General features: G+C 40.2%; 1 protein-coding gene across 1 annotated transcript in view; it reads left to right on the forward strand.

Moving 5' to 3' along the window:
• The first annotated feature begins 236 nt into the window (after positions 1 to 236).
• Positions 237 to 22,408, forward strand: part of LOC138759349 (electrogenic aspartate/glutamate antiporter SLC25A13, mitochondrial) — a 40,598-nt gene continuing 18,426 nt past the window's right edge. Inside the window, 3 exon segments of the mRNA XM_069929610.1 lie at positions 237 to 494; positions 5,725 to 5,751; positions 5,753 to 5,864. Of these exon segments, the coding sequence (XP_069785711.1) occupies positions 237 to 494; positions 5,725 to 5,751; positions 5,753 to 5,864 (397 nt within the window).

Genomic DNA, 22,408 nt, shown 5'->3' on the forward strand with positions numbered 1-22,408 from the left:
ATGAAGGGGTTCATTTGCTTTTATTTGCAGTGAGGGAGTCTGTCCAAAAATCACTGTTTTAGTCCATTCAAATTGGTTTGGTTTTTGGACATGAGGTGAGAGGTCCATTAAAGCACACATGTCAAACTCTGGCCCGATATAATTATATTTGGCCCGATTATAATTATATTTGGCCCGCAAGATCATATTAAATATATATTAGAGTTGGCCCGCTGGCCGCCGCGCCAGTATAGCGCATGCACACTGAAGGTGAAAATGAAGACGCCGAAGGTGTGGATGGATCTCAGAGTCCCGAATCCCGGGGATTGGAGCGCCGCACTCAGCCCGCCCGGCTCCCGGACACACAGACGCGGCTGGAGTTGGGGACCATCCTCGCTGGGTCTGCACTTCAGCGGCGATGCTGGACCGAATGTCTCGTTGGTGATGCCTTCCCCCTCGCTCCGTGCGCGGTGGACCCTGCCTCCACTCCTTTTGTTGGAGATGAGCCCGGCACCGTGAGATCGCAGTTTAATCCCTCTCCAACCATGGGAGGGGGGTGGGAGCCACGCGCTCTTCTCAGCCAATTCCTCCACCGCCCCAGACGCTGGCGTTTCAACGGGGGGTTCGGGTGCCTTCGTCAGGCGACCGACCTGTTGGTCCAAGACAAGGGGAGAGCGTACAAACTCCACACAGACAGCACCTGAACTTGGGTGAACGTGGAGCTGCGACCCCACATTCCACATCAGGACTGTGTGTAAGATTGGGAGCAGTGAGACGGAAGCTTATTTTATTCCTGTGATTTAAGCCTTTCTTGGGGTGGGGGGGGGGGTCCTTCTCTAACCACTTGCAAAACAATTAACCTAATCAGATGTGGAGTTACCACAATACAACAGTTCTCAACCTTTTTCTTTCCACTCGCGTCCCTGTGCCATTGGTGCTCTGTGATTAGTAAGAGATTGCTTAAGGTGGTCTGTGGGTGGGAAGAAAAAGTTTGAAGACCACTGCTTTAATCATCCCTCATTGACTCGTCATGTGCACGGTTTCAGAACGCTAAAGGAAATGGGCCAATGACAATTTTTCTCAAGCAAAATATTTCAGTAACAATTGGGTCTAGAGCAGTGATTCTCACCCTTTCCTTCCCACTCACATCCCACCTTAAGCAATCCCTTACTAATTACAGAGTTCCGATGGCATAGGGCACACATGTCAAACTCTGGCCCGCGGGCCAAATTTGGCCCGCGATATAATTATATTTGGCCCGCAAGATCATTTCAAAAATGTATTAGAGGTGGCCCGCTGGCCGCCGCGCCAGTATAGCGCATGCACAGTAATACAACAAATCCCAGAATGCATTGGCGTCAGCCTGCTAATCGCCCCCACCTCCTCTGTTTACGTTGCAGGGTCTCACTGTGGACTCTGGTTTTGGGGCCTGGCCGGTGTCAGGGGAAGCCAAGGCCGCTTCCCAGCGCCCGGAACCGGAGGCCTCGGGCCTGACCTCGCCAGGACCGTTGCCCACTCCCCCTCCCTGCCGCAGGCCGATCCGCGACTCACGGTGACGGGGCCGCTGATCTGCTGAGATGCCGCCCTGCAGCGAGAGCCGATGCCCCCGCACTGTCGTTGTCCAACCCGATCGCCCGCAAACCCCGCCCTCCCACACACAGGCCTGAGTAAGTATTATGAACTTTACTCTCAGGATAAAACGATCTTCCAATAGTTTCATGTCACAGTGATAAATATATTCCTGGTTAAAAATGGTCCTGCACCTGGATACAAGCTCATTAGGCATAAAACTTGAAAAGTGTGTAAATCAAACGATAGCTGTACCAATGGAAAAAGGGCATGGCAAATAACCCTGCTAGAGTTCATGCCCACAATCAGTCACCCATTTGATTGTTTCAGGAATCATGTTATTCTCCCACATTCTCAATAGCCCTCAGATTTTACTATTCGACAGCACACTAGCAACATTTGACAAATCCTCTATAGAGAAATATTATTTATTGAATATTTTATTTCTCATTTGTTAATGCTTCTTCTGGAAAGAGTTTATCCAAAACTATTATTAAACATTTATTTTAATAAGAAAAAGTTTAACATTACATATGTTGAAAGAAGAGAAAACATGCCGATGTTGTTGAAAATTTTCAATAAATATTTAGTTCAGCCCTCGACTTAGTCCAAGTTTTTAATTTTGGCCCTCCGTGAATTTGAGTTTGACACCCCTGCATTAAAGGAACAGTGGGTTAATAATGATGTGCATTTAAATTTGTTGGATAATGTCTTTAAATTTAAGGATTGGTTGAATAAAGTTTGTGAAATGGCAAAGGAGAATTAAAGGCCATTCAACAGAAGATGGTATGATTGCAAGGCAAAGATGAGAAGTTTTAAACCTGGTGACACAGTGTTGGTTGTATTTCTTACACATTCAAATCTTCTTAGCATTAGGTTTTCAGGACCATATGAAGTTGTCTAAAATTAATGAGGTCACTTATTATTGAAAAACCTAATTGCAGATGAGAAACTCAGGTCTGTCATGTAAATATGATTAAGCCATATTTTGAGCATGGGCATCACAGTGAGAATAAACTTTCGCCAGAGGTAATGGTTTAATGAGGAGACAAAACCAAGGAGGCTATTATGCATTTCAGAAAAGAGAGGCCAAGGGATCACTCGCCCATCTTTGCTGATGGGACTGAGATGGAAAGGGTTAGTACCATTAAGTTCCTTGGATTCCATGCATCAGAGAATCTCTACTGGAGCGATAACCTCAAGAAAGCACACTAATGCCTCTACTTTTTAAGGAATGAAGAGATTTACCATGTAATTGAATACTTGATCAAATATCTACAGGTGCACTGTGTAAAGTATACTGACTAATTGCATCACAGCCTGATTTCATAATGTAGTCATGTCCATCAAAGGCTATGACCTCCCATTCAATGAAGTCATTTATGTGAGGTGCTGCCTCCAAGTAGGCAGCCAACATTATAAAGGAGTCCTTCACTCTGGACACAAGCTTTTCTTGCTGCTTCCTTTGCAAAGAAGGTACAAAATCCCAGCAACTCTAGGTTCAAGAAACTGTTTTTTTACAACAGTTATTAGATACTTGAACCTCCACTTACTCCTGTAATTATAAACTAATCAGACGCCACAAAAGACCTGTCTGCACTATTGAAACACCATTTTTTCTTGCACTAACTGAATATGTATTATATATTCATATCTATCTTTTATATCTATTATCATTTTCCATACTGGGTAATTTAATGACTTAATGCATTGTTATGGACCATGGACTGACCTTTTTGACTGTCATCGTAAAGGGTGGAATTCTGCTGGGAACTCCGTGTGAGTTGTGGTGCATTCATAGTGCAAACGTACATATTATAACCATCTTATGACATTACTAAATCAAAAAACCTAATAGTGCATGAAAAGTAAAGCAGTGTCTTTGGTTCATTGATTTTTCAGGAATCTGATGGCAGTGGGGAAGAAACTGTCCTTATGCTGCTGAGTGGTCATCTTTAGGCTCCTGTACCTTTTCCCCAATGGTAGCAGAGGGAAGAGGACATGGCCTGGGTGGTGGGGGTCTTTGAGGATAGAGGCTGCTTTTTTAAGACACCACCTCATGTAGGTGTCCTTGATGGACTGAAGTCTGGTGCCTGTGATGTCGCAGGCCAAGTTAACAACCCTCTGGAGTTCATTCTTGTCCTGAAAGTCGGTGCCTCCGTACCAGGCAGTGATGCAACCAGCAAAAATACTCTCCATGGTACACCTGTAGAAGTTGATGAGAGTCTTCGGTGACAGTGAATCTCCTCAGACAGCTCACAAAGTATAGCCGCTGTCAAGGTGCCTTTGTGATTGGATCAACATTGATCCTCCAGGACAGATCCTTGGAGATGTTAACATCCAGAAATTTGGAGTTCTTGACCTTCTCCACTATTGAGCCCTCGATAAGGACTGGGTTATGTTCCCCTGACTTCCTCCTGAAGTCCACAACAATCTCCTTAGTTTTTCTGACATTGAGCTCAAGGTTGCTGTCGTTACACCAGTCGACGAGCTGATTTGTCTCCCACCTGTACGCTTCCTCATTGATGTTTATGATTCTGCCGACAACCGTGGTATCATCGGCAAACTTGTAGATGGCATTGGAATTGTGTCTGGCCACATAATTGTGGGTGTAATAACAAGTAGAGCAGTGGACTAAACCACACATCCTTGGAATGCACCTGTGTTGTTGATCAGTGAGGAGGAGATGTTGTTTCCAATTTGTACTGACTGTGGTCTTCCAATGAGAAAGTCAAGGATCCAGTTGTAGAGGGTGGTTCGGAGGCCTAGAGTTTGTAACTTGTCATAACTCATAACTTAGCACATGAATGTCATCGTGAAGAAAGTTATGTCGGTGCCTCTACAACCTCAGGAGTTTGTGAAGGTTTGGTATGACATTTGCAAACTTTACTGATGTGTAGTGGAAAGTCATTGAGAAAATCTACATGGAATGCTGCCAGGAGAGAGGAGCTGTGATCATCAAGTATGCATACCACCCAGGATCAGCTCCGTCTCACTGCTGCCCGCAGGAAAAAAGATATGGATGCCACAAGACTCATACCACCAGGTTCAGGAACAGTTGCTACCTCTCCACCATCAGTCTTCTAAATAACAAACTCATCCAGGGGCTCATTTTAAGGATTCTTACTTTACACATACTGAATATTTCTTTTTTGTATTTCAGTCAGTTTGTTTACATTTTTCTCTTTCGTATGCATATCTTTTCTTGAGTACCTACCAATCACCCAGGCTCACAGGAAAAAGAATCTGGTTGTATGTGATGTCATGTATGTTCTCTGAACAATACATTTGAACTTTGTAAACCAAAATCAAGTGAAATAAATGAACCATTTATTTTCATTTCTTCCTAACCAAGATTGGATATCTATCCTGGCTGTCCCTGGTGTAAAGCTGAGGGATTGTGTGCACATTTTATTTGTCCTTCACCCTAACCCTTGGATGATTGTGTTGAATCCCACAGTGTAGCAGGAGGTCTAGCATGGCCTCACTGGCCTCAGGTAACCTCGGGTCTCTGATAGTTATGGTATTGAGGTGCACCAAAGAAGAGGTACAAGGACTGCCTAAAGAAATCTCTTGGTGCCTGCCACATTGACTACCGCCAGTGGGCTGATATCGCCTCAAACCGTGCATCTTGGCACCTCACAGTTCGGCGGACAGCAGCCTCCTTTGAAGAAGACCACAGAGCCCACCTCACTGACAAAAGACAAAGGAGGAAAAACCCAACCCCAACCCACCAATTTTCCCTTGCAACCGCTGCAACCGTGTCTGCCTGTCCCGCATCGGACTTGTCAGCCACAAACGAGCCTGCAGCTGACGTGGACATTACCCCTCCATAAATCTTCATCCGTGAAGCCAAGCCAAAGAAAAGAAAGAAAATTAATGACAAGATACGTTAGAAGAAGAAATGATTTGTGGCTATGCTACGAATCATAACTTAAGACATAACATCATTTTTAAAATTTGTTCTTTTTTTAAAACTATTTTTATTGAGTTTAATGTATTGATTTTTAAATATTTGTAAATGTTTTGTTACCCATTATTGAATTGAAAATCTGCTTTATCAAGCTCAATCCAAAGCAGGTTATTATAATCAAGTCATATTTGAAAATATTTATGTTTTGTGTAGTTAATGTGCAGATATAAAATGCAACTGGATAATATGTTAATTTGTCATAGGCTGGTGCTTCACAAGTTATTGTCATTTAATCCACTGGAAATCGTGAAGATCCGGTTGCAAGTGGCAGGTGAAAGTATCACATATTCTCATGTCAACGCATGGACTGTCATCAAAGAATTGGGGTTCTTTGGACTAGACAAGATATATGAGAATTATCAATTCCAACTTTAAAGTAAAGAGCTACTTTGAATGGTTTTAGATGTTCAAAACAAAAATAATGTTATGTGCAATAAAGTGTCATTGGAAATTTGGGTGAAGGAAATATGTACAGTAAATGTTAAGAAACAAAATTTTATTCCTTTTAAAATGTGTCAATTTGGAAGCTTTGCTCTCTCACTGTCTTCTACTCTATGCTATCCATGTATCTGATCCTGCTATCCTTTTCTAAGGTTAGTCTATCTACTTACTTCCTCCCAGTTGATAGGTGTGTAACCATCTGATTACGACCAACACCAAATTGGATCCACCAATATTTAAAATGCATCTATCAATATTCTCCTGACTTTTTCCCAGTTAATTCCATAGTCAGTATTGTTGACTCCCAATTAAACAATATTATTTCTAGAAAGGGAGGTAATGTGAAACTACAAATATATAAAGACAGCATCTGGCTGGTCCCATTTTTGACATCCTAGTTTCACAATCTGTCAAATAAATAAAGAATTTTCCATTTAAAATTTCTGTCATAACTCTCACTATTTAGTATTTAAATAGGCAGACTTTATCCATTTTGCATTAATGTCAGTTTCAACAAAAGCATTTGGGTTGACTCAATGATGCAAGATGTTTTGATAGACAGAAAAGATCCTCCCTGCTTCTGCAAACTGATAATAGAGAAAATACAAGAAATTCTGAGATCAACCTGATTAAAAGTATTGTCAAAACTCTGCTCAGTTATCTCATAGTGATTCTGATCCACACCTGGTAATGGATAAGTCATCAAAACCTTTCCTATCACAATACATCATAGTTTGACAAAGAACTTATTACACTTGCCAATAATATATTCATTATTATTGCGGTTAATACAGAAAGCCTGTAATTTTACAAATTCAGAAATGGTAGATTTAGAATAGTTATCTTGACAAATGTTACTGAACAACTCTCGCTTTGTTCATTTCTCATAATGATTCTACGTCTGTTTGAATTAGAAATGTTAAAACTATTACAGCTGTTTACAGGAACAACCCTTCATTCACGCCCACCCCTTCTCCTGTAAGCAGTGGGGCAGTTCTACCTCACAATATATTTTTTTCATTTAAATTATCTGTGTACTTTTCATTTTGTAAACGAGGACATGAAAAAAGAAGGAAAAATAGACCAAGTAGCTTCTGAAGCTTGCTTATTAAAATCATGGCCAATCTTGTACCACAAGTTCACTGTTCTGGACAAACCCCATTTCTTTTGGTTCTATTGTGTTAGAAATTTGACAGGTTCATGCTTGAATAAATGCAATGTTTTAGCATCTATTGTACACTACATAGATAATTCCAAATATATTTATAATTCCTTTCAGATTACTTTTCTCCATATCTGCATTCTAAATGACCAGCATATTATCCTGTAGCAACTTTTAGTCTCTCTAGAGAATTTCAGAATCTTTCATAATGGACTCTCAACTAATGAGCAGCTGATTTAGCAACTTTCAGGTTAACTATACACTGTTTCTAGGTTCTATGCTTACATACCTCAAGTCCTGCCTCCAGGAAATGCAGAAGAATATTCCCTTTCTATTCTTGGTTCCATCCACCCTACCCTCATATTAGATTGTTTTATGCTCCAGATTCTTGCATCTGCAGTCTTTTGTGTCTCCAATCAAACCATCTGCATTTTCTCCACAATAAATAATATTCCTTGCAATATGTAGATGAAAGCTATCCACAGATCTCCAGATGAGGTATCATCATAAACAGGTACAGTTATACACCCAGTGAGATTTCTTTCTCTTTTAGTTAAACCTCAGGCAATAGAGGCCAATTTCATATTTGTCTCACAAATTACTTTTTGCTTTTGCATATTAAATTTGTGTTTCATGATTCAAAACATGGCAATTTTTCTGGTAACAAAATCTACTAGTTCCTTACCACTTGAATGAAATTTCTACCATCCTACCCATTCAATAAATGTATTCATTTCTCGAATCTGCATTGTCAAGGCACCTAATTATGTATTGTCAACAAATTTAAATACCCTATTTTATTTTTGTATATGCCTTTAATATCAATCATAACTGATTCTTGAGACACCCAATTACTATTAGCCCAATTTGAAAATGATTCGCTGTTTTCTGTCTTTTAATCAAGTCTCTTTCCTTGCAACGATATAATTCAAGCCCCATGGGCAAACGTGTCAGATATTTCTATCATACCTTATAAAATATCTTCATGACATTTTATGTTATTGAGAAGGAATTAATTGGATCCTTTAACTATGTATTAATTAATTACACTAAATTAGATCTGTTGAAGCAATAGCTCTTCAATAAAATCAAGCTGACCTTCCAGATCATGTTGAGATCTCATTTGGTGACCTGCTACTGTTACGATCCCAGATGACCCCAAAACCCAGCAGCAATAGATATCCACTGAGACAAATGGCTACTTAAACAAAAGTGGCTTGCAATTATTGTTAAACATGAAAACAAGATGAAACTTTAACTTATTACTTAACCTAACTTATCTCCCTTCTAATTCTAAGCACACGTGTATGTAATGTGTGTGTAAGTTCAGAAAAGTTATTTGATTCAGTCCAATCTCGCTTCTCATTCCTCCAAGTTCAGTGGTTGCAGGGAATTCTTATACTGTACACAGAATTTAACATTTATAAAGTTCACCAGGCTTTGGTGCTTGAAAGGTAAATGGTTACTGCTCAGGAAGCTTCTTGTCGGTTTTCAGAGAGAAATTTGTTGTTTCAGGACATTGATAACTGATGTACTTCCATCAGTCACTTCAGTGACTTGCTGAAGAAACTTGCCCTTTCAGGGTTCATGAGATGATAACCATTTTCTTTCAGGACACCACAGAGTGCCTTTTTATTTCTGTTATTCCAATGAAACATTAGACAGCCAGTACTCTACTCTTGCATGAACCACAAGGGCTTTGGCCAGGCTGAACTAAGCACTCACAACCCATCTTCCAAATGGGGTTTTCCACAAGCTTGCCAGTTGCTGCTGCTGACTGTAAAACTATAGAATTGATCTCTCTCTGAAAGAAAGCCTGTTTTACTCTCTCTACTTGCAAAACAACCTGACCCTTCTAGAACAGCAAGTTCTCCTTCAGACAAAATGTGGCTCCGGCAAGCTCTTTCATCTGTTGCCATTTTGTAAACCACAATCCATTAGTGAAGTCTCTTGAACACTCTCCAAAAATTTTGCAAAGACTGTTGGCCCCAACATGTCCAGCTTGAGCAGAGCTCCAGTATTTTAAATAAAATCTGTTTTAAAGTGTTTGTATGTGACCTACACTAAAAACCCACCCCAATTTATTTCCTGAAAACATATCTATATTCTGTCATACTACCATGTCCTTAATAACAGATTCCAGCATTTTGCTGATGGTTGATATAAGGCGACCTGATCTATTTTCCCAATTTTTAAATGTCACTCTTTTCTTGGCACCATGTTCTGTTTATTCCAAGATATAGAGACTTTTGAAAAATCATCACTAATGTGTCCTCAATCATTTCCTCCTAGTTCAGATCCCAATTCTGTTTCAATTTTCCACATTGTTATGTACACAAGGTAGCAGAGTTAGCGTAGCAGTTAGCACATGCCATTACAGTGACTGGGGTTTGAATTGGCTCTGTCATTAATGAGTTTTATGTTCCCCCTGTGTCTGTGTGGGTTTCATCTGGATGCTTGTTTCCTCCCACTCTTCCAAAAAAAAAAATTACTGGGGTTGTAGGTCAATGAGTATTATTAGGTGGCATGGGCTCATGGGTTGAAAGGGGCTGTATGTCTAAAAAAAAATTTAAACTCAATAAGGGCAACCAGAGCTGTTTATGGAACTCCCAACTTTAGCAGCTGTACTACCTGTATCACTTTCTGGAATTTATTCCAATACCTTTGGAATACATTTTCCAATTTTAGAATATTCCTATCATTCCAAAGGTATAAAAGAAATATATAAAATGTCCTTAGATACAGATGTGGTGCCAGAGGAATGGAGGGTAACTGATGTTGTTCCATTGTTTAAAAAGGCTCCAAAATTAACTCTGCAAATTACAGACTGGTGAGCCTGACCTCAGTAGTAGTTAAGTTATTGGAAGGTGTACTTAAGGTTTGTGTATAGAAGTATTTGGATAGCTATGGACTGATTAGGATAGTAAACATACTGTGTGTGTGACAGGTCGTGTTTTTCTTTTTTTTTGGTAAATTTTATTTTTCATTTGCATCAATACAAGTGCAGTATTTATCCATATCGTAAAATAATTGAAAGTTGCAAAAAGAATGCATAATTTCATATTTTCTTCTTCCCCCCCCCCCCCACCATCCCCCTCCCTCCCCAAATAAGTAGGATAGATAGAAGAAAAGAAATAAAAGCCTGGCTGATAATCATATAACCTCTTGATTAATTAAATTTAAATTTACTCGTGATCTTGAACCTTGAGTTGGAGCGGGAATGGCGGATGCAATAGATGAAGTCATAGCAATAAAATCCATATAAGGTTTCCAAATCTTATCAAATTTTTATGGTTGATTTTGTAAATTATATGTTATTTTCTTTAATAGTGTACAATTTAGTAGTTCTGTTTGCCATTTATTCAACCCCACATTATTGTCTAATTTCCATGTTATGGCTATGCATTTCTTTGCTATTTCTACACTTAAAAACTTCTGATAAGTATCTAACTTCAAATCAAAAATACTCATATAAATATTTTGGGATCTTTCAAAACTTGCACCTTCATAACTCATCCCCATAAAATACTTATATCTTCCCAAAATCTTCCTACTTTTTCACATTGCCAAATTGCATGGAGAAAAGTTCCTACTTCTTTATTACATCTAAAACATTTATCAGAATAATTTGAATTAATTCCATGTAATTTGTGTGGAGTATAATATAATTGATGTATAAAATTAAATTGTATCATTTGGTATCTAACATTTATTGTCTTACACTTTCATGACATAATTTTGACCATACTTCTTGTTGAATTTGTATATTTAAATCTCTTTCCCATCTCAATTTAGATTTAAATAAATCCTTTTATGGCAGTCTCTTGCACTTTTATATACATATTAGTAATAAATCTTTTGATAAACATATCTGTTATTAAATATTTAAATTGACTTTGATTCACTAGTCTAAAATTCATCCCTAACTTTCTTTTTAAATATGATTTAAGCTGATAATAAGAAGAAATGGTATTATTTGGTATATTATACTTACCTTTCAATTAGTCAAAAGTTTTAAAAAAAAGAACCTAAAAAACAATCCTTTATCCTTTTTATTCTGCAATTATACAAAATGTCAAAATAAACATTAATAACCATAAAAGGAATCAAATTATTTTGCTTTAATAACATTCTAGCTAACTGATAATTCTTCATTTCCCTTTCTACATATATTCCATTCCATATTTTAAGTATATGTTTCAATTTGGTGTGTCAATTTGCCTTCTCAACAATCTTTCATGCCATTTATACAAAATATGCTCAGAATTATTTTCTCCTATTTTACTCATTTCAATCTGTACCCACATTGTGTTTTCACCAGTCTGATAACAGGAAGACAAAAATCTAAGTTGAGCTGCTTTGTAGTAATTTTTAAAATTAGGCATTTGTAATCCCCCGATCATATTTCCATGTTAATTTTTTCTAATGCCATCCTAGGCATTTTTTCTTGCCAAATAACCTTCTAACACTTTTATTTAAATCTTGAAAAAATATTGTTGGTACAAAAATTGGTAATGATTGAAATAGGTATTGTATTTTTGGAAAAATATGCTTCGTCACACAATTTATCCTTCCATCTTATTAAATCTTCTTTAATTTTCTTCAATAAAGGTATGCAAATTAATTTAAATAAATTATTTAAATTCTTATCAATATTAATTCCTAGATACTTGACCATCTCCTTCTGCCATTTAAATTTTGTCATTTTCTTAACTTGAGTGTAATCTGTCTCAATTATTGGTATTACTTCACTTTTATCAATATTTACCTTATAATCTGATAGTAACCTTTACTCCACCAATCAAATATTTACTTTATTTTTATGAACTTTCAGGATTTGTAAGATATATTACATCATCTGAAAAAAGACTAATTTTATGTTCTTTATCTTAAAACCTTCAATGACATTATCTCTTTTAATCACCTCTGCTAAAGGTTCTATGGCCAACATAAATAAAAAAGGAGATAGTGAACAACCTTGTCCAGATGATCACTCCAACAGAAAATATTTTGATATTTGTCTATTTGTGATTACTCTAGTCTTTGGGCAATTTTATAATGTTCTTATCCAATTTATAATATTTATTGGAATTCCAAAAACGTTCAATACTTTAAATAAATAATCCCATTCTAATCTATCAAATAAGTTTTCTGCATCTATAGCCAAAGCTACTGATGGTATTTTTCTTTTCTGTGCCATATTTAACAAACTTTAAAATCTAACAATGTTGTCAGCTGCTCTTTGATTCTTAATAAAACCAGTTTGGTCCATATTGACCAATATAAGTAAACATTTAGCTAATTAGTTATTATTTTAGACAAAATTTTATAATTTGTATTCAGTCAAGTAATTGGTCTATATGAAGATGGAAACAAAGGGTCCTTCCTTTTTTTGGAATAACTGTTATTAATGCAGTCTTAAATGACTCAGGTAAATCACAAAATCTTCCATTTAGTCTAACAATCCCATAAATATAGTATTCGATAACTCTTTATAAAACTCTGGAGAAAAAACATCTTCCCCTGAAGCCTTATTATTTGGTAAAGACATCACTATGTAATATATTTCTGTAACAGTAAAATGATTTGTTAATTCAGCCTTCTCCTATATTTAATTGTGGCAAAGTAATTTGTGACAAATATTCATCTATTTTATCTCCATCGTTCTAAGATTTGGATTGGTATAATTTCTTATAAAATTTCATTAAAATATCATTAATGCCCTGTGTCTTATAAGTAAGATGATCTGCATCTTCATTTATAGCTGTAATTGTTCTCAATAATTGTTCAGTCTTCAATTGCCATGCTAAAACTTTGTACGCTCTATCACCCAACTCATAATATTTTTGTTGGGTTCGCCTTATATTTCTCTCCACTCTGTATGTTTGCATTGGATTAAATTTCAGTTTTTAAAAATCCAATATTCGTTTCTCATCATTTACTTGATTTTGCAATTATTTTTCCATCTTTATTATTTCATTTTCCAAATGGTTAACTTCAGTCATGTATTTTTTTTAACCTTAACCATATAACGTATTATTTGTCCTCTTAAATGAACCTTCAAAGAATCCCAAACCACAAACTTATTAGATAAAGAATGTTCATAAATATCTTAAAAAAATAATCTGTTGTCTTATAAATTCACAAAAGTCTTGTCTTTTTAACAATGCAGTATTAAACCTCCATCTATAATTTATATTTTGCTCTTCCTCCAAAGATTAAACAATAACCTTGCTTGATATTGAATATTTTGAATTCTAGTTTGCAGTTGAGAGATTAAAAACAAATCTATACGTGAATGTTGTATCTAAAGGAATAAAAAGAATAATCTCTAACATAAGGATACATACTCTTCCAACTCTCCACAAGTTTCATTTCATACATAAAATTTTTCACAACTTTAACCACCTTGTTTTAATCATAATTCCACCTGATCTATCTAACTTTGAATCAAAAGTAAAATTAAAGTATTCTCCCATAATTATTTTCCCCTTTGCATTAGCTAATTGCATAAAAAAACATCCTGTATAAATTTTCCAACATCTATATTCGATGCATATATATTCAAAGTCCAATATTCAGAATAAATTCTACAATTTACCATAACATATCTCCCCAATTTATCAATAATTGCATCCAATATTTTAAATTGGTAAATTTTTATTTATTAATATCACCACTCCTGTAGCTTTAGAATTAAATGAAGAAGACAATACGTTCCTACCCTGTCTTTGCATGGTCTGTTTCCATTAAATGAGTTTCTTGTAAAAAGGCCATATCTATTTATTTTTTTCATATAGCTTAATAACCTTTTTCTTTTTATCGGATTCTGAATTCTGATAATTTCCCTGCCATTAGACACCAAAATTAAAGCATTTGTCCATCCAGCATCCCCTTCCCCTCCCCACTCACCATAACCTTCTCTATATAATGTACTACATATATAAACCGTCCAAGCTTAAAACAAAAAAAAAAGAAAAACCCCAGAGGCACGTGATGTTGAACTGTCTTTATTCCCCTGATCGGGATGCAAGAAGTATCACATTAGTGCCCATGACTCCGCAGTGGTCAGCATTCTATTCCCCACTAACTCATTTGAAATACCATACATTCCCTTACAATAGTCTTTAATAGACCTTGTAATCCATTAATCTTATCAAATATAATAGATCATGCACATTATAAGTTAAACCTTCCTCCCTCTTTAAGCTCTCTTGAAACACAGTATACTTTCAGTTACCACACAGGTCATGTTTTTGGAGGAGGTTATCAGGAAAGTTGATGAAGGAAAGTCTTTGACAAGGCCCCACATTGGAAGTTAGTCAGATAGGTTCAGACGCTAGGTATTTATGGTGAAGTAGTGAACTGGATTTGACAATGACTGGATGGGAGAAACTAGAGAGTAGTGGTGGATGATTGCATCTCAGACTGGAGGCCTGAGACTAGTAGTGTGCCTAATGGATCAGTGCTGGGACCATCAAGTCTGCAGATGACACAAAGATGGGAGGTATTATGAACAGCAAAGAAGGCTTTCAAAGGTTGTAGAGGGATCTGGAAAAGTAAGTTGAAAAATGGCAGATGGAATTTAATGCAGACAAATGTGAGGTGTTGCATTTTGGAAGGATAAACCACGAAAGGACATACACAATAAATGGTAGGGCACTGAGGAGTGTGGTAGAACAGAGAGATCTGGGAATACAGATATATGTTTCCATGAAAGTGACATAACATGTAGATAGGGTTGTAAAGAGAACATTTGGCATATTGGCTTGCATAAATTGAGTAGATGTTGGGATGTCATAGCAAAATTGTACAGGACATTGGTGAGACAAAATTTCATGTATTGTGTGCATCTTTGGTCACCTAACCAGGAAAGATATCAATAAGATTTAAATAGTGAAAAACAGATTTACTAATGTTATGATCCCAGAGGACCCCAAAACCCAGCAGGAACAAAAATTTACTAAGACAGATTGTTACTTAAACAAAAGTTGCTTTTAATTATCTTTAAACATGAAAACAGGATGAAACTTTAACTTATTACTATTAACTTAACTTAACCGCCTTCTAATTCTAAGTGCACGTGTATGTAATGTGTGAGTAAGGTTAGAAAAGTTCTTTAATCCACAATCCAATCTCACTTCTCATTCCTCCAAGTTTATGGTTGCGGGCAATTTTTATACTGTGCACAGAATTTAACATTCATGAATTTCACCAGGCTTTGGTGTTTGAAAGGTAAATGGTTCTAGTTGCATCCTTGTCAGGAAGGTTCTAGTTGGTTTTCAGAGAGAGATTTGTTGTTTGCTGGACACAAACTGATTCCTTCTAATCAACCACATCAGTGTCTTGCTGAAGAAACTTGTCCCATCAGCATTTTCCAGATGATAACCTCTTTCTTTCAGGTCACCACAGAGTTCCTTTTTGTTTCCCTTATTTCAAGTGAAACATTAGGCAGCCAGACATCTCCTCTTACATGAACCACAAGGGCTTTGACCAGGCTGAACTAAGAACTCACAACCTGTCTTCAAAATGGGGTTTTCCCACAAGCTTGCCAGCTTGTCACATTCCAGTCCCAGCTGCTGCTGCTGAAATTTAGAACTGAATTCTCTTTTTCTCTCTCTCTCAAAGAAAACCACATGACCCTCTTAGAACAGCCAACTGCATTCTGACAGACTGCGGCTCCAGACCTAATCTTCTGAGTTTGTTTATCTGTTGCTTTCCAAAACATAATCCATTACTCCACAGCATGTCCAATTATCTCCTACTTGTGAAGTCCATATAGGCATTCTTCAAAGTTTGTGCAAAGGCACTCGGAGCCTGAACTGTCTAGCTTAAGCAGAGCTCTGGCATTTTAAATGAGGTCTGTGTTTTAGTGTTTGTATGTGACCTACCCTAAAAAAAACCTGCCACAATTTATCTCCTATAAAACATATCTTTGACAAGGATGTAGGTAGGTTTTTTCCCTTGAGCTTAGGTGAAAAGGGGAGAAGTTTAGGGGGAACATGAGAGGAAACATCTTCACACAGAGTGGTGGGAGTGTAGAACGAGCAGCCAGCTGATATGGTGAATGCAGACTCAATATTTATTTTTTATGAAGAATCTAGATAGGTACATCGATTGGAGGGTATGGAGGGCTATGGCCAGGGTGCAGGTCAGTGGGACTACGGAGAATAATAGTGCAGCGCAGACCAGAAGGGCTGAAGGTCTTGTTTGTGTACTGTATGGTTCTATGATTCTAACTATTCCTTTCAAGAGCTAGTTAGCCCAGCACTTCCATTTCCATACTAGTTCTAATGCTGGGACTTAAATGAAAAAACATTGTTTCAGCATTGTGTAGTGCGACTGTGAGAACTCTAGACCTTTCACTCTTTTATTCAGTAAGAATAACACACAATGGTCTTTGGACTGAACTGGGGTTTTGGCGGGGATCCAGGGTTTATATTGGGATATGTGGGGGCGGAGTGAGGGGAGGAGCCACTCCTCAGAACATCACACCAGTAGTGAATTCCCAGTTCACTACATTCACCCCTTCCTTTAGAATGAAGCCTGCAGGCGAAATAGAGAACATAGAATAGTCAAAAAAATTACAATATTTACAAGATCAGGAGGTCGGAGATAAGGGCAGAGCACTATAGTGTAGGAGGGCACTGGACTTCCTGATCTTCCTGTGGTTCCGGGTGTGGGTGATCCAGCTCTGGTTGAGGGGTTGCTGGAGCCACTTCCTGAGACATCATACCTGAGCTCCTTAGTGTTCCTCAGGGAACCCTGGGTAGGTCCTGGCTCCCTTGGGGTGATGGACCCTTGGTTCTGGTGGGTGCCTGGTCCCTGATTGAGACAATGTCCTCCCTGCCATCTGGGTATGCCAGGTAGGTATAAGTGGGGTTGGCATGGAGTAGGTGCATCTTCTCGAATAGTGGGTCGGGTTTTCTCCTCCTCATGCTTTGGAAGCAGCCCTGGTCCTGGTCCTGTAAGCCAAACTGGGAGGGTGGTCTCTGACGTTGACTTTCTCTCGAAAGGAAACATGAGCTCATGAGGTCGGGGTGCAGAGTAGCGATCTAATGAGAGTGGTGTGCCTTGGGTAGGACATCCTGCAAGCATGAGTCTGGAAGACCTTTGGACTGGAGAGCCAATTTTACAGCTTATCAAACCATGGTATTTTCTTTCTCAACCTGTCTGTTCCCCCGGGGGTTATAGCTGGTTGTCCTGGTGGATGCAATGCTCTTACCAGCAGTAAGTGATATAGCTCTTTGCTCATAAATAATGAACCCCAATCATTAAGGATATAGCTAGGATACCTAAACAGGGTGAAAATGGAGTTTAGGGCCCTGATAACAGATGGCGTGGACATGTCCAGGCAGGGAATGGCGAATTGAAAATGAGAGTACTCGTCAATGAATATGAGAAAGTACACAATCCCTTTTGTGGAAGGGAGGGGTCCTTTGAAATTGACACAGAGTTGTTCAAAGGGCCGGGATGCCTTTATCAAATGCTGAAGCGGTAGAAATGCGGCTTGCACTCAGCGCAGACCTGGCAGGACCTGGTCATTTCCCTGATATCTTCAATTGATTAGGTTAAATTGTGTGCCTTGACAAAATTAGCCATTCAAGTGATGGCTGGGTGGAAAAGCTCATTGTGCAGAGGCAAAGCTTCCATTGGACAGGGCATCTGGAGGCTTATTGAGGGAACCAGGTAGGTAGACTATATCGTAGTTGTAGGTGGAGAGTTCAATCCTCCACCGAGCGATTTTATCATTTTTAATTTTATCATGTTTTGTATTGTTGAACATCAATGCCACTGATCGCTGGTCTGTGAGGAGTGTGAATTTCCTGCTCACCAGATAGTGCCTCCAGTGCCTGATGGCCTCCACAATGGCTTTGATCTCTTTCTCCACTGATGGATTCTGAAACTCGTGACCTTGTAGGGTTTTGGAAAAAAATCCAATCGGCCTACCCGCCTGATTAAGAGTCACAGCCAGGTCTACATCTGAGGCATCATTTTCCACCTGGAAATGTACATTCTTGTCCACTGCATACATGGTGGCCTTCACAATGTGGCTTCTGATGTAGTTGAAAGTAGTTTGAGTTTCAGCTGTCAGTGGGAACGGACCTTGTCTGCATATTGAGGGACCCACTGGGCATAATATGAGAAGAAGCCCAGGCACCTCCTCAAAGCTTTCATGGTCCTCAGGATTTGGAGTTCTAACAGGGGATGCATCCTTCTGGGGTTGAGGCCAATGATGCCATTCTTCACCACATACCCCAAGATGGCTAGGCGTTTATCTCTGAACACACACTTACTGGTGTTGTAAGTGGGATTCCTGGCCTCAGATTTGTGGAGGAAATTCTGGATTGGTGTTATGGTCCTCCAGAGAGTGACCACAAATGGTAATGTTGTCGAAATACGGGAAAGTGGTCTTCAACTTAAATTCATCCACCATTCGATCCACCTGTCTCTGAAAGATTGAGACCCTATTTGTGATACCAAAAGTAACCCTCTGGAACTTATAGTCTTCTGTTAGCCTCAAAAACAGTGTAGGAACGGTCCTCAGAATGGATTGGCAACTGGTAGTAAGCAGCTTTTAGGTCAATGGTTGAATACTGCGCAATTTTGTTCACCATGTCCGAAGTACCAGGGAAAGGGTATGCTTACAGGAGTATAAAACAATTAATAATTTGGCTATAGTCAATTACTGGCCTGGACTTTTCTTCCCCCTTTACAACAACCACCTGCACTCTCCATGGGCTGGTACTGTGCTCGATAATGTTCTCATCATGCAGTTGCTGTGTGTCAGCCCTTGATGAATGCCCAGTCCTCTGCGATGTAGTGCCTGCTTTTTGTAGCAATTGGTCTGCAATCAGTGCTCAGATTTGGGAACAGCGGGGGTGGATCAATATTCAGTGTGGAGAGACAGCAAATGGCATCAGTTTTGGGACCTTCCATTCCGATCCATAATGGGAGGGAGACGACCAGAATACTCCAGGTCACATTTTCAAAGTGACATAAGAAGTCAAGACCCAACAAAACCGGAGCACATAAATTCTCAAGTTCATACATTCTGAACTTGCAGAACTCCCCCTCCTACAAAGGTAAATGAACCATACACTGTTCTTGAATATTTACAGACTGATTATGGGTCACTTAAAAAAATATAATTAGAGGGATACATTTGAAGACTGAGGTTTTTGGACTGTCTCTGCGCCTATGAAGCTCACAGTCAAGCCAGAGTCAATTGAACACTTCAGTTTATACTCGTTAACCCACACCTTCACTGTGGAATTGTTCAGTTGGATTGGTATCTCTTGGTCCAACACAATCGCTGCCAGGACTCCGGAGACACCACCATTTCCCTCGCTAGAGTTGCTTCCCATTTTAGATCCTCCTGCAGGCAAGATTGCGGGGATCACGAGGTGCGGGCATGATGGCCACCCTCCCTCATCTGTTGAAGATGACATCAGTTTTGAAATGCGGCAGGATGGTCACTGAGGTTTCCTGCATCACCGATTTCACTGCATGGTCCCGTAGGAAGGCCATGGCATGCAACACTTGCACTGGGAGGCCATGGGTTTGGGTTTTGGGCACGCCTCAGTCAGCCTATCCAGGGTTGCACACGCGTTGGACCTCTCAGTGCTCTCCCTTGCCTTGCAGACCTTCACACAGTGTCCTTTCTTACCACCACTGGAGCAGATGGAATCTTTTGCAGGACATCAAATTCTTGGGTGCTGCTGCTGACCACAGAAGAAGCATCTCTTAGTGCTAGAGGCTGCTGCCATCAGGGCTGAAGCAGCATGTGGAGCTGCTCCGGGAACCAGATGCTCCTGGAAGGTGCTGCCACCACTTTCCAAGTTATCATTTCCCAGTTGAGCCATCTCCAGTGACTTGGCCAACAGTACGTTGTCAGACAGAGCCATTCTCGGGTCATGCCATCCTCGTGCCTACTGTTCCTCGCAAGCTTTTGTAGGATGAGGAAAAAATCTTCAATGGACTCACCAGGCTGCTGCTTCCATTGTGAGAACTGGTGCCTCACTAGGACGACATTTTGAGGTCTCATGTAGTGAGCCTTCAGCCTTTCAACTGCTGACATGTAAGTTGTACAGTCCCTGGTGATCGAGAATCCTTTGGGTCCGAAGTGAGGGAGGACTGCCAACCTCTTGAGCTCATCTGTTGAATAGACAGTTTGTGTGGCCATCGGGTTCTCCAGCCAGTACACAAACTCTTCTTGGGCCTCTGGGGACAGAGGGTTGATTAGGAGCATCGCGGGCTTCGACAGAGCTTCCATCCTCTTTCTTACTGAATAAAATTGTAGCGCGACTGAGAGTACTCAAGACCAGAGAGAGTACAAGGTGCTTTTATTCAGTAAAAGTAACACACAATGGTCTTTGGACTGAACTGGGGTTTTGGTGTGGATCCAGGATTTATATCGGGATATGTGGAGACGGAGTCAGGAGAGGAGCCAGTCCTTAGAACCTCACACCAGTAGTCAATTCCCAGTTCACAACATATTGAAAATCAATTCTGAAAAATTGTGTAAAATTGTGTTGGATTCAGTGAGCCTGTTGCCAGTGCTAAATCACACTGCATAAAGACACCATCTAACACTTGTGTACATTAAATTTCACAGTCTACATAGATAATCATATCTAGGTAAGTTGTGAAACCGGAAACCTTGTTAATGAATTGCTTATAGCTGACCGCTACAAAGAAACACACACACAGTGTGGCAGTTTAAGCTCACTCATTTTATTTGGGCTGGAAAGGCTGCTTTTATACTGTTCAAGTTCCTGCCGTTTTTTTTTGCCGATTGACTGAATCAACAATATGAATAACAATAGCGGCGGGAACATACACGCATATGAATGCCCTTCTTCCCCAGCTTGTTTCTGCTGAGTTAGCTGGGCAGCTTGACAATGCCATTTTAGGGCTGTTGGTCTGATGCTGCCCCAGCTTCTACCCCGACTGGTTTGTTGTCCTGGGAGTTGCTTTAGCGATCTCTGTCCGCATCTGCTGCCACGCGATATGCCGGCCCGATTGCAGGCCACCACATGACCACCCCCCCCACCACAGGTTTTACAGTCTATAGTGTCCATAGGTATAATCCCCAAAGTCTTTCGTGGTCTGCCTCTGAGTTGAGGTGTTGGGGTCTCCACGGGTTCTGCTGGGTCTGTGTGGGCAGGCTCGAGCCTATCTGTAGTGAAGACCTTTGGTTTATCACAATGTCCAGCTCGAAGGTGGCTCCGTTGTTCTGGATGACTTGAAAGAGACCTTCATATGGTTTCTGCAGTGGTGAATGGTGGGATCCTCTGTGTACAAACACGTACTCACAGGAGGGTGGGATCGGAGCCAGGTTACTGACCTTTTCGCGCATCCTGTCCAGGAAGGTGGTTGTCTCCTCAAGCTGTCCTCTGACCTGTGTAAAAAAAATACCCAGGAACCATGAGTGGGGCTCCATAGACGAGTTCAGTGGAGGATGTGTGGCACTCTTTTGGCACTGTTTGGATGCCCAGTAGCACCCATGGTAGCTCGTCCACCCAGTTGGGGCCCTTGAGTCTGGTCATAAGGGCAGTCTTGAGGTGCCTGTGGAAATACCTCACCATGCCATTGGCTTGTGGTTGGTATGCCGTCGTATGGTGTAGCTGAGCGCCCACAGGTTGGCAATGTCGGTCCACAAACTGGAGGTGAACTGTGCACCTCGGTCAGAAGTGATGTGCTGTGGCAGTCCGAATCTTGCAATCCAGGACGAGAGCAGTGCTTTGGCACAGGACCTCATGGATGTGTCGGCCAGGCGGATTGTTTCTGGCCACCGGGTGAAGTGGTTGACCACTGTGAACAGGTAGTGGAAACTCTGAGAGGCTGGCAAGGGTCCCACTATGTCCACGTGAATGTGGTCAAACCTGCATTCCATTGGCTCAAAAGGCTGTGGGGGGACCTTGGTGTGTCGCTGCACTTTGGCTGTTTGGCCCTGCGTACACGCCTTGGCCCACCCCCAGACTTGTTTCTGCAATCCATGCCACACGTACTTGCTGGCCACCAGCCGGACAGTAGTCCTGATGGATGGGTGTGCCAGCCTGTGGATGGAGTCAAAAAACTTATCGTCTACATGCCATTGGGACAATAGGTCGAACCTGCCCGGTGGCCACATTGCACAGGAGGGTGGTAGTACATTTGCCGAAGGCCTGTGATCTCATCGTCCAGCTGCTGTGCCTCTGCCAGTGCTGTGAAGTCCAGACCGTTGACCAGGGAGTGGATGCTGTGTCTTGACAAAGTGTCCGCGATCATGTCGTCTTTGC

The sequence above is a fragment of the Narcine bancroftii genome, chromosome 1 (assembly GCF_036971445.1).
Source record: "Narcine bancroftii isolate sNarBan1 chromosome 1, sNarBan1.hap1, whole genome shotgun sequence".
Taxonomy (NCBI): Eukaryota; Metazoa; Chordata; class Chondrichthyes; order Torpediniformes; family Narcinidae; genus Narcine; species Narcine bancroftii.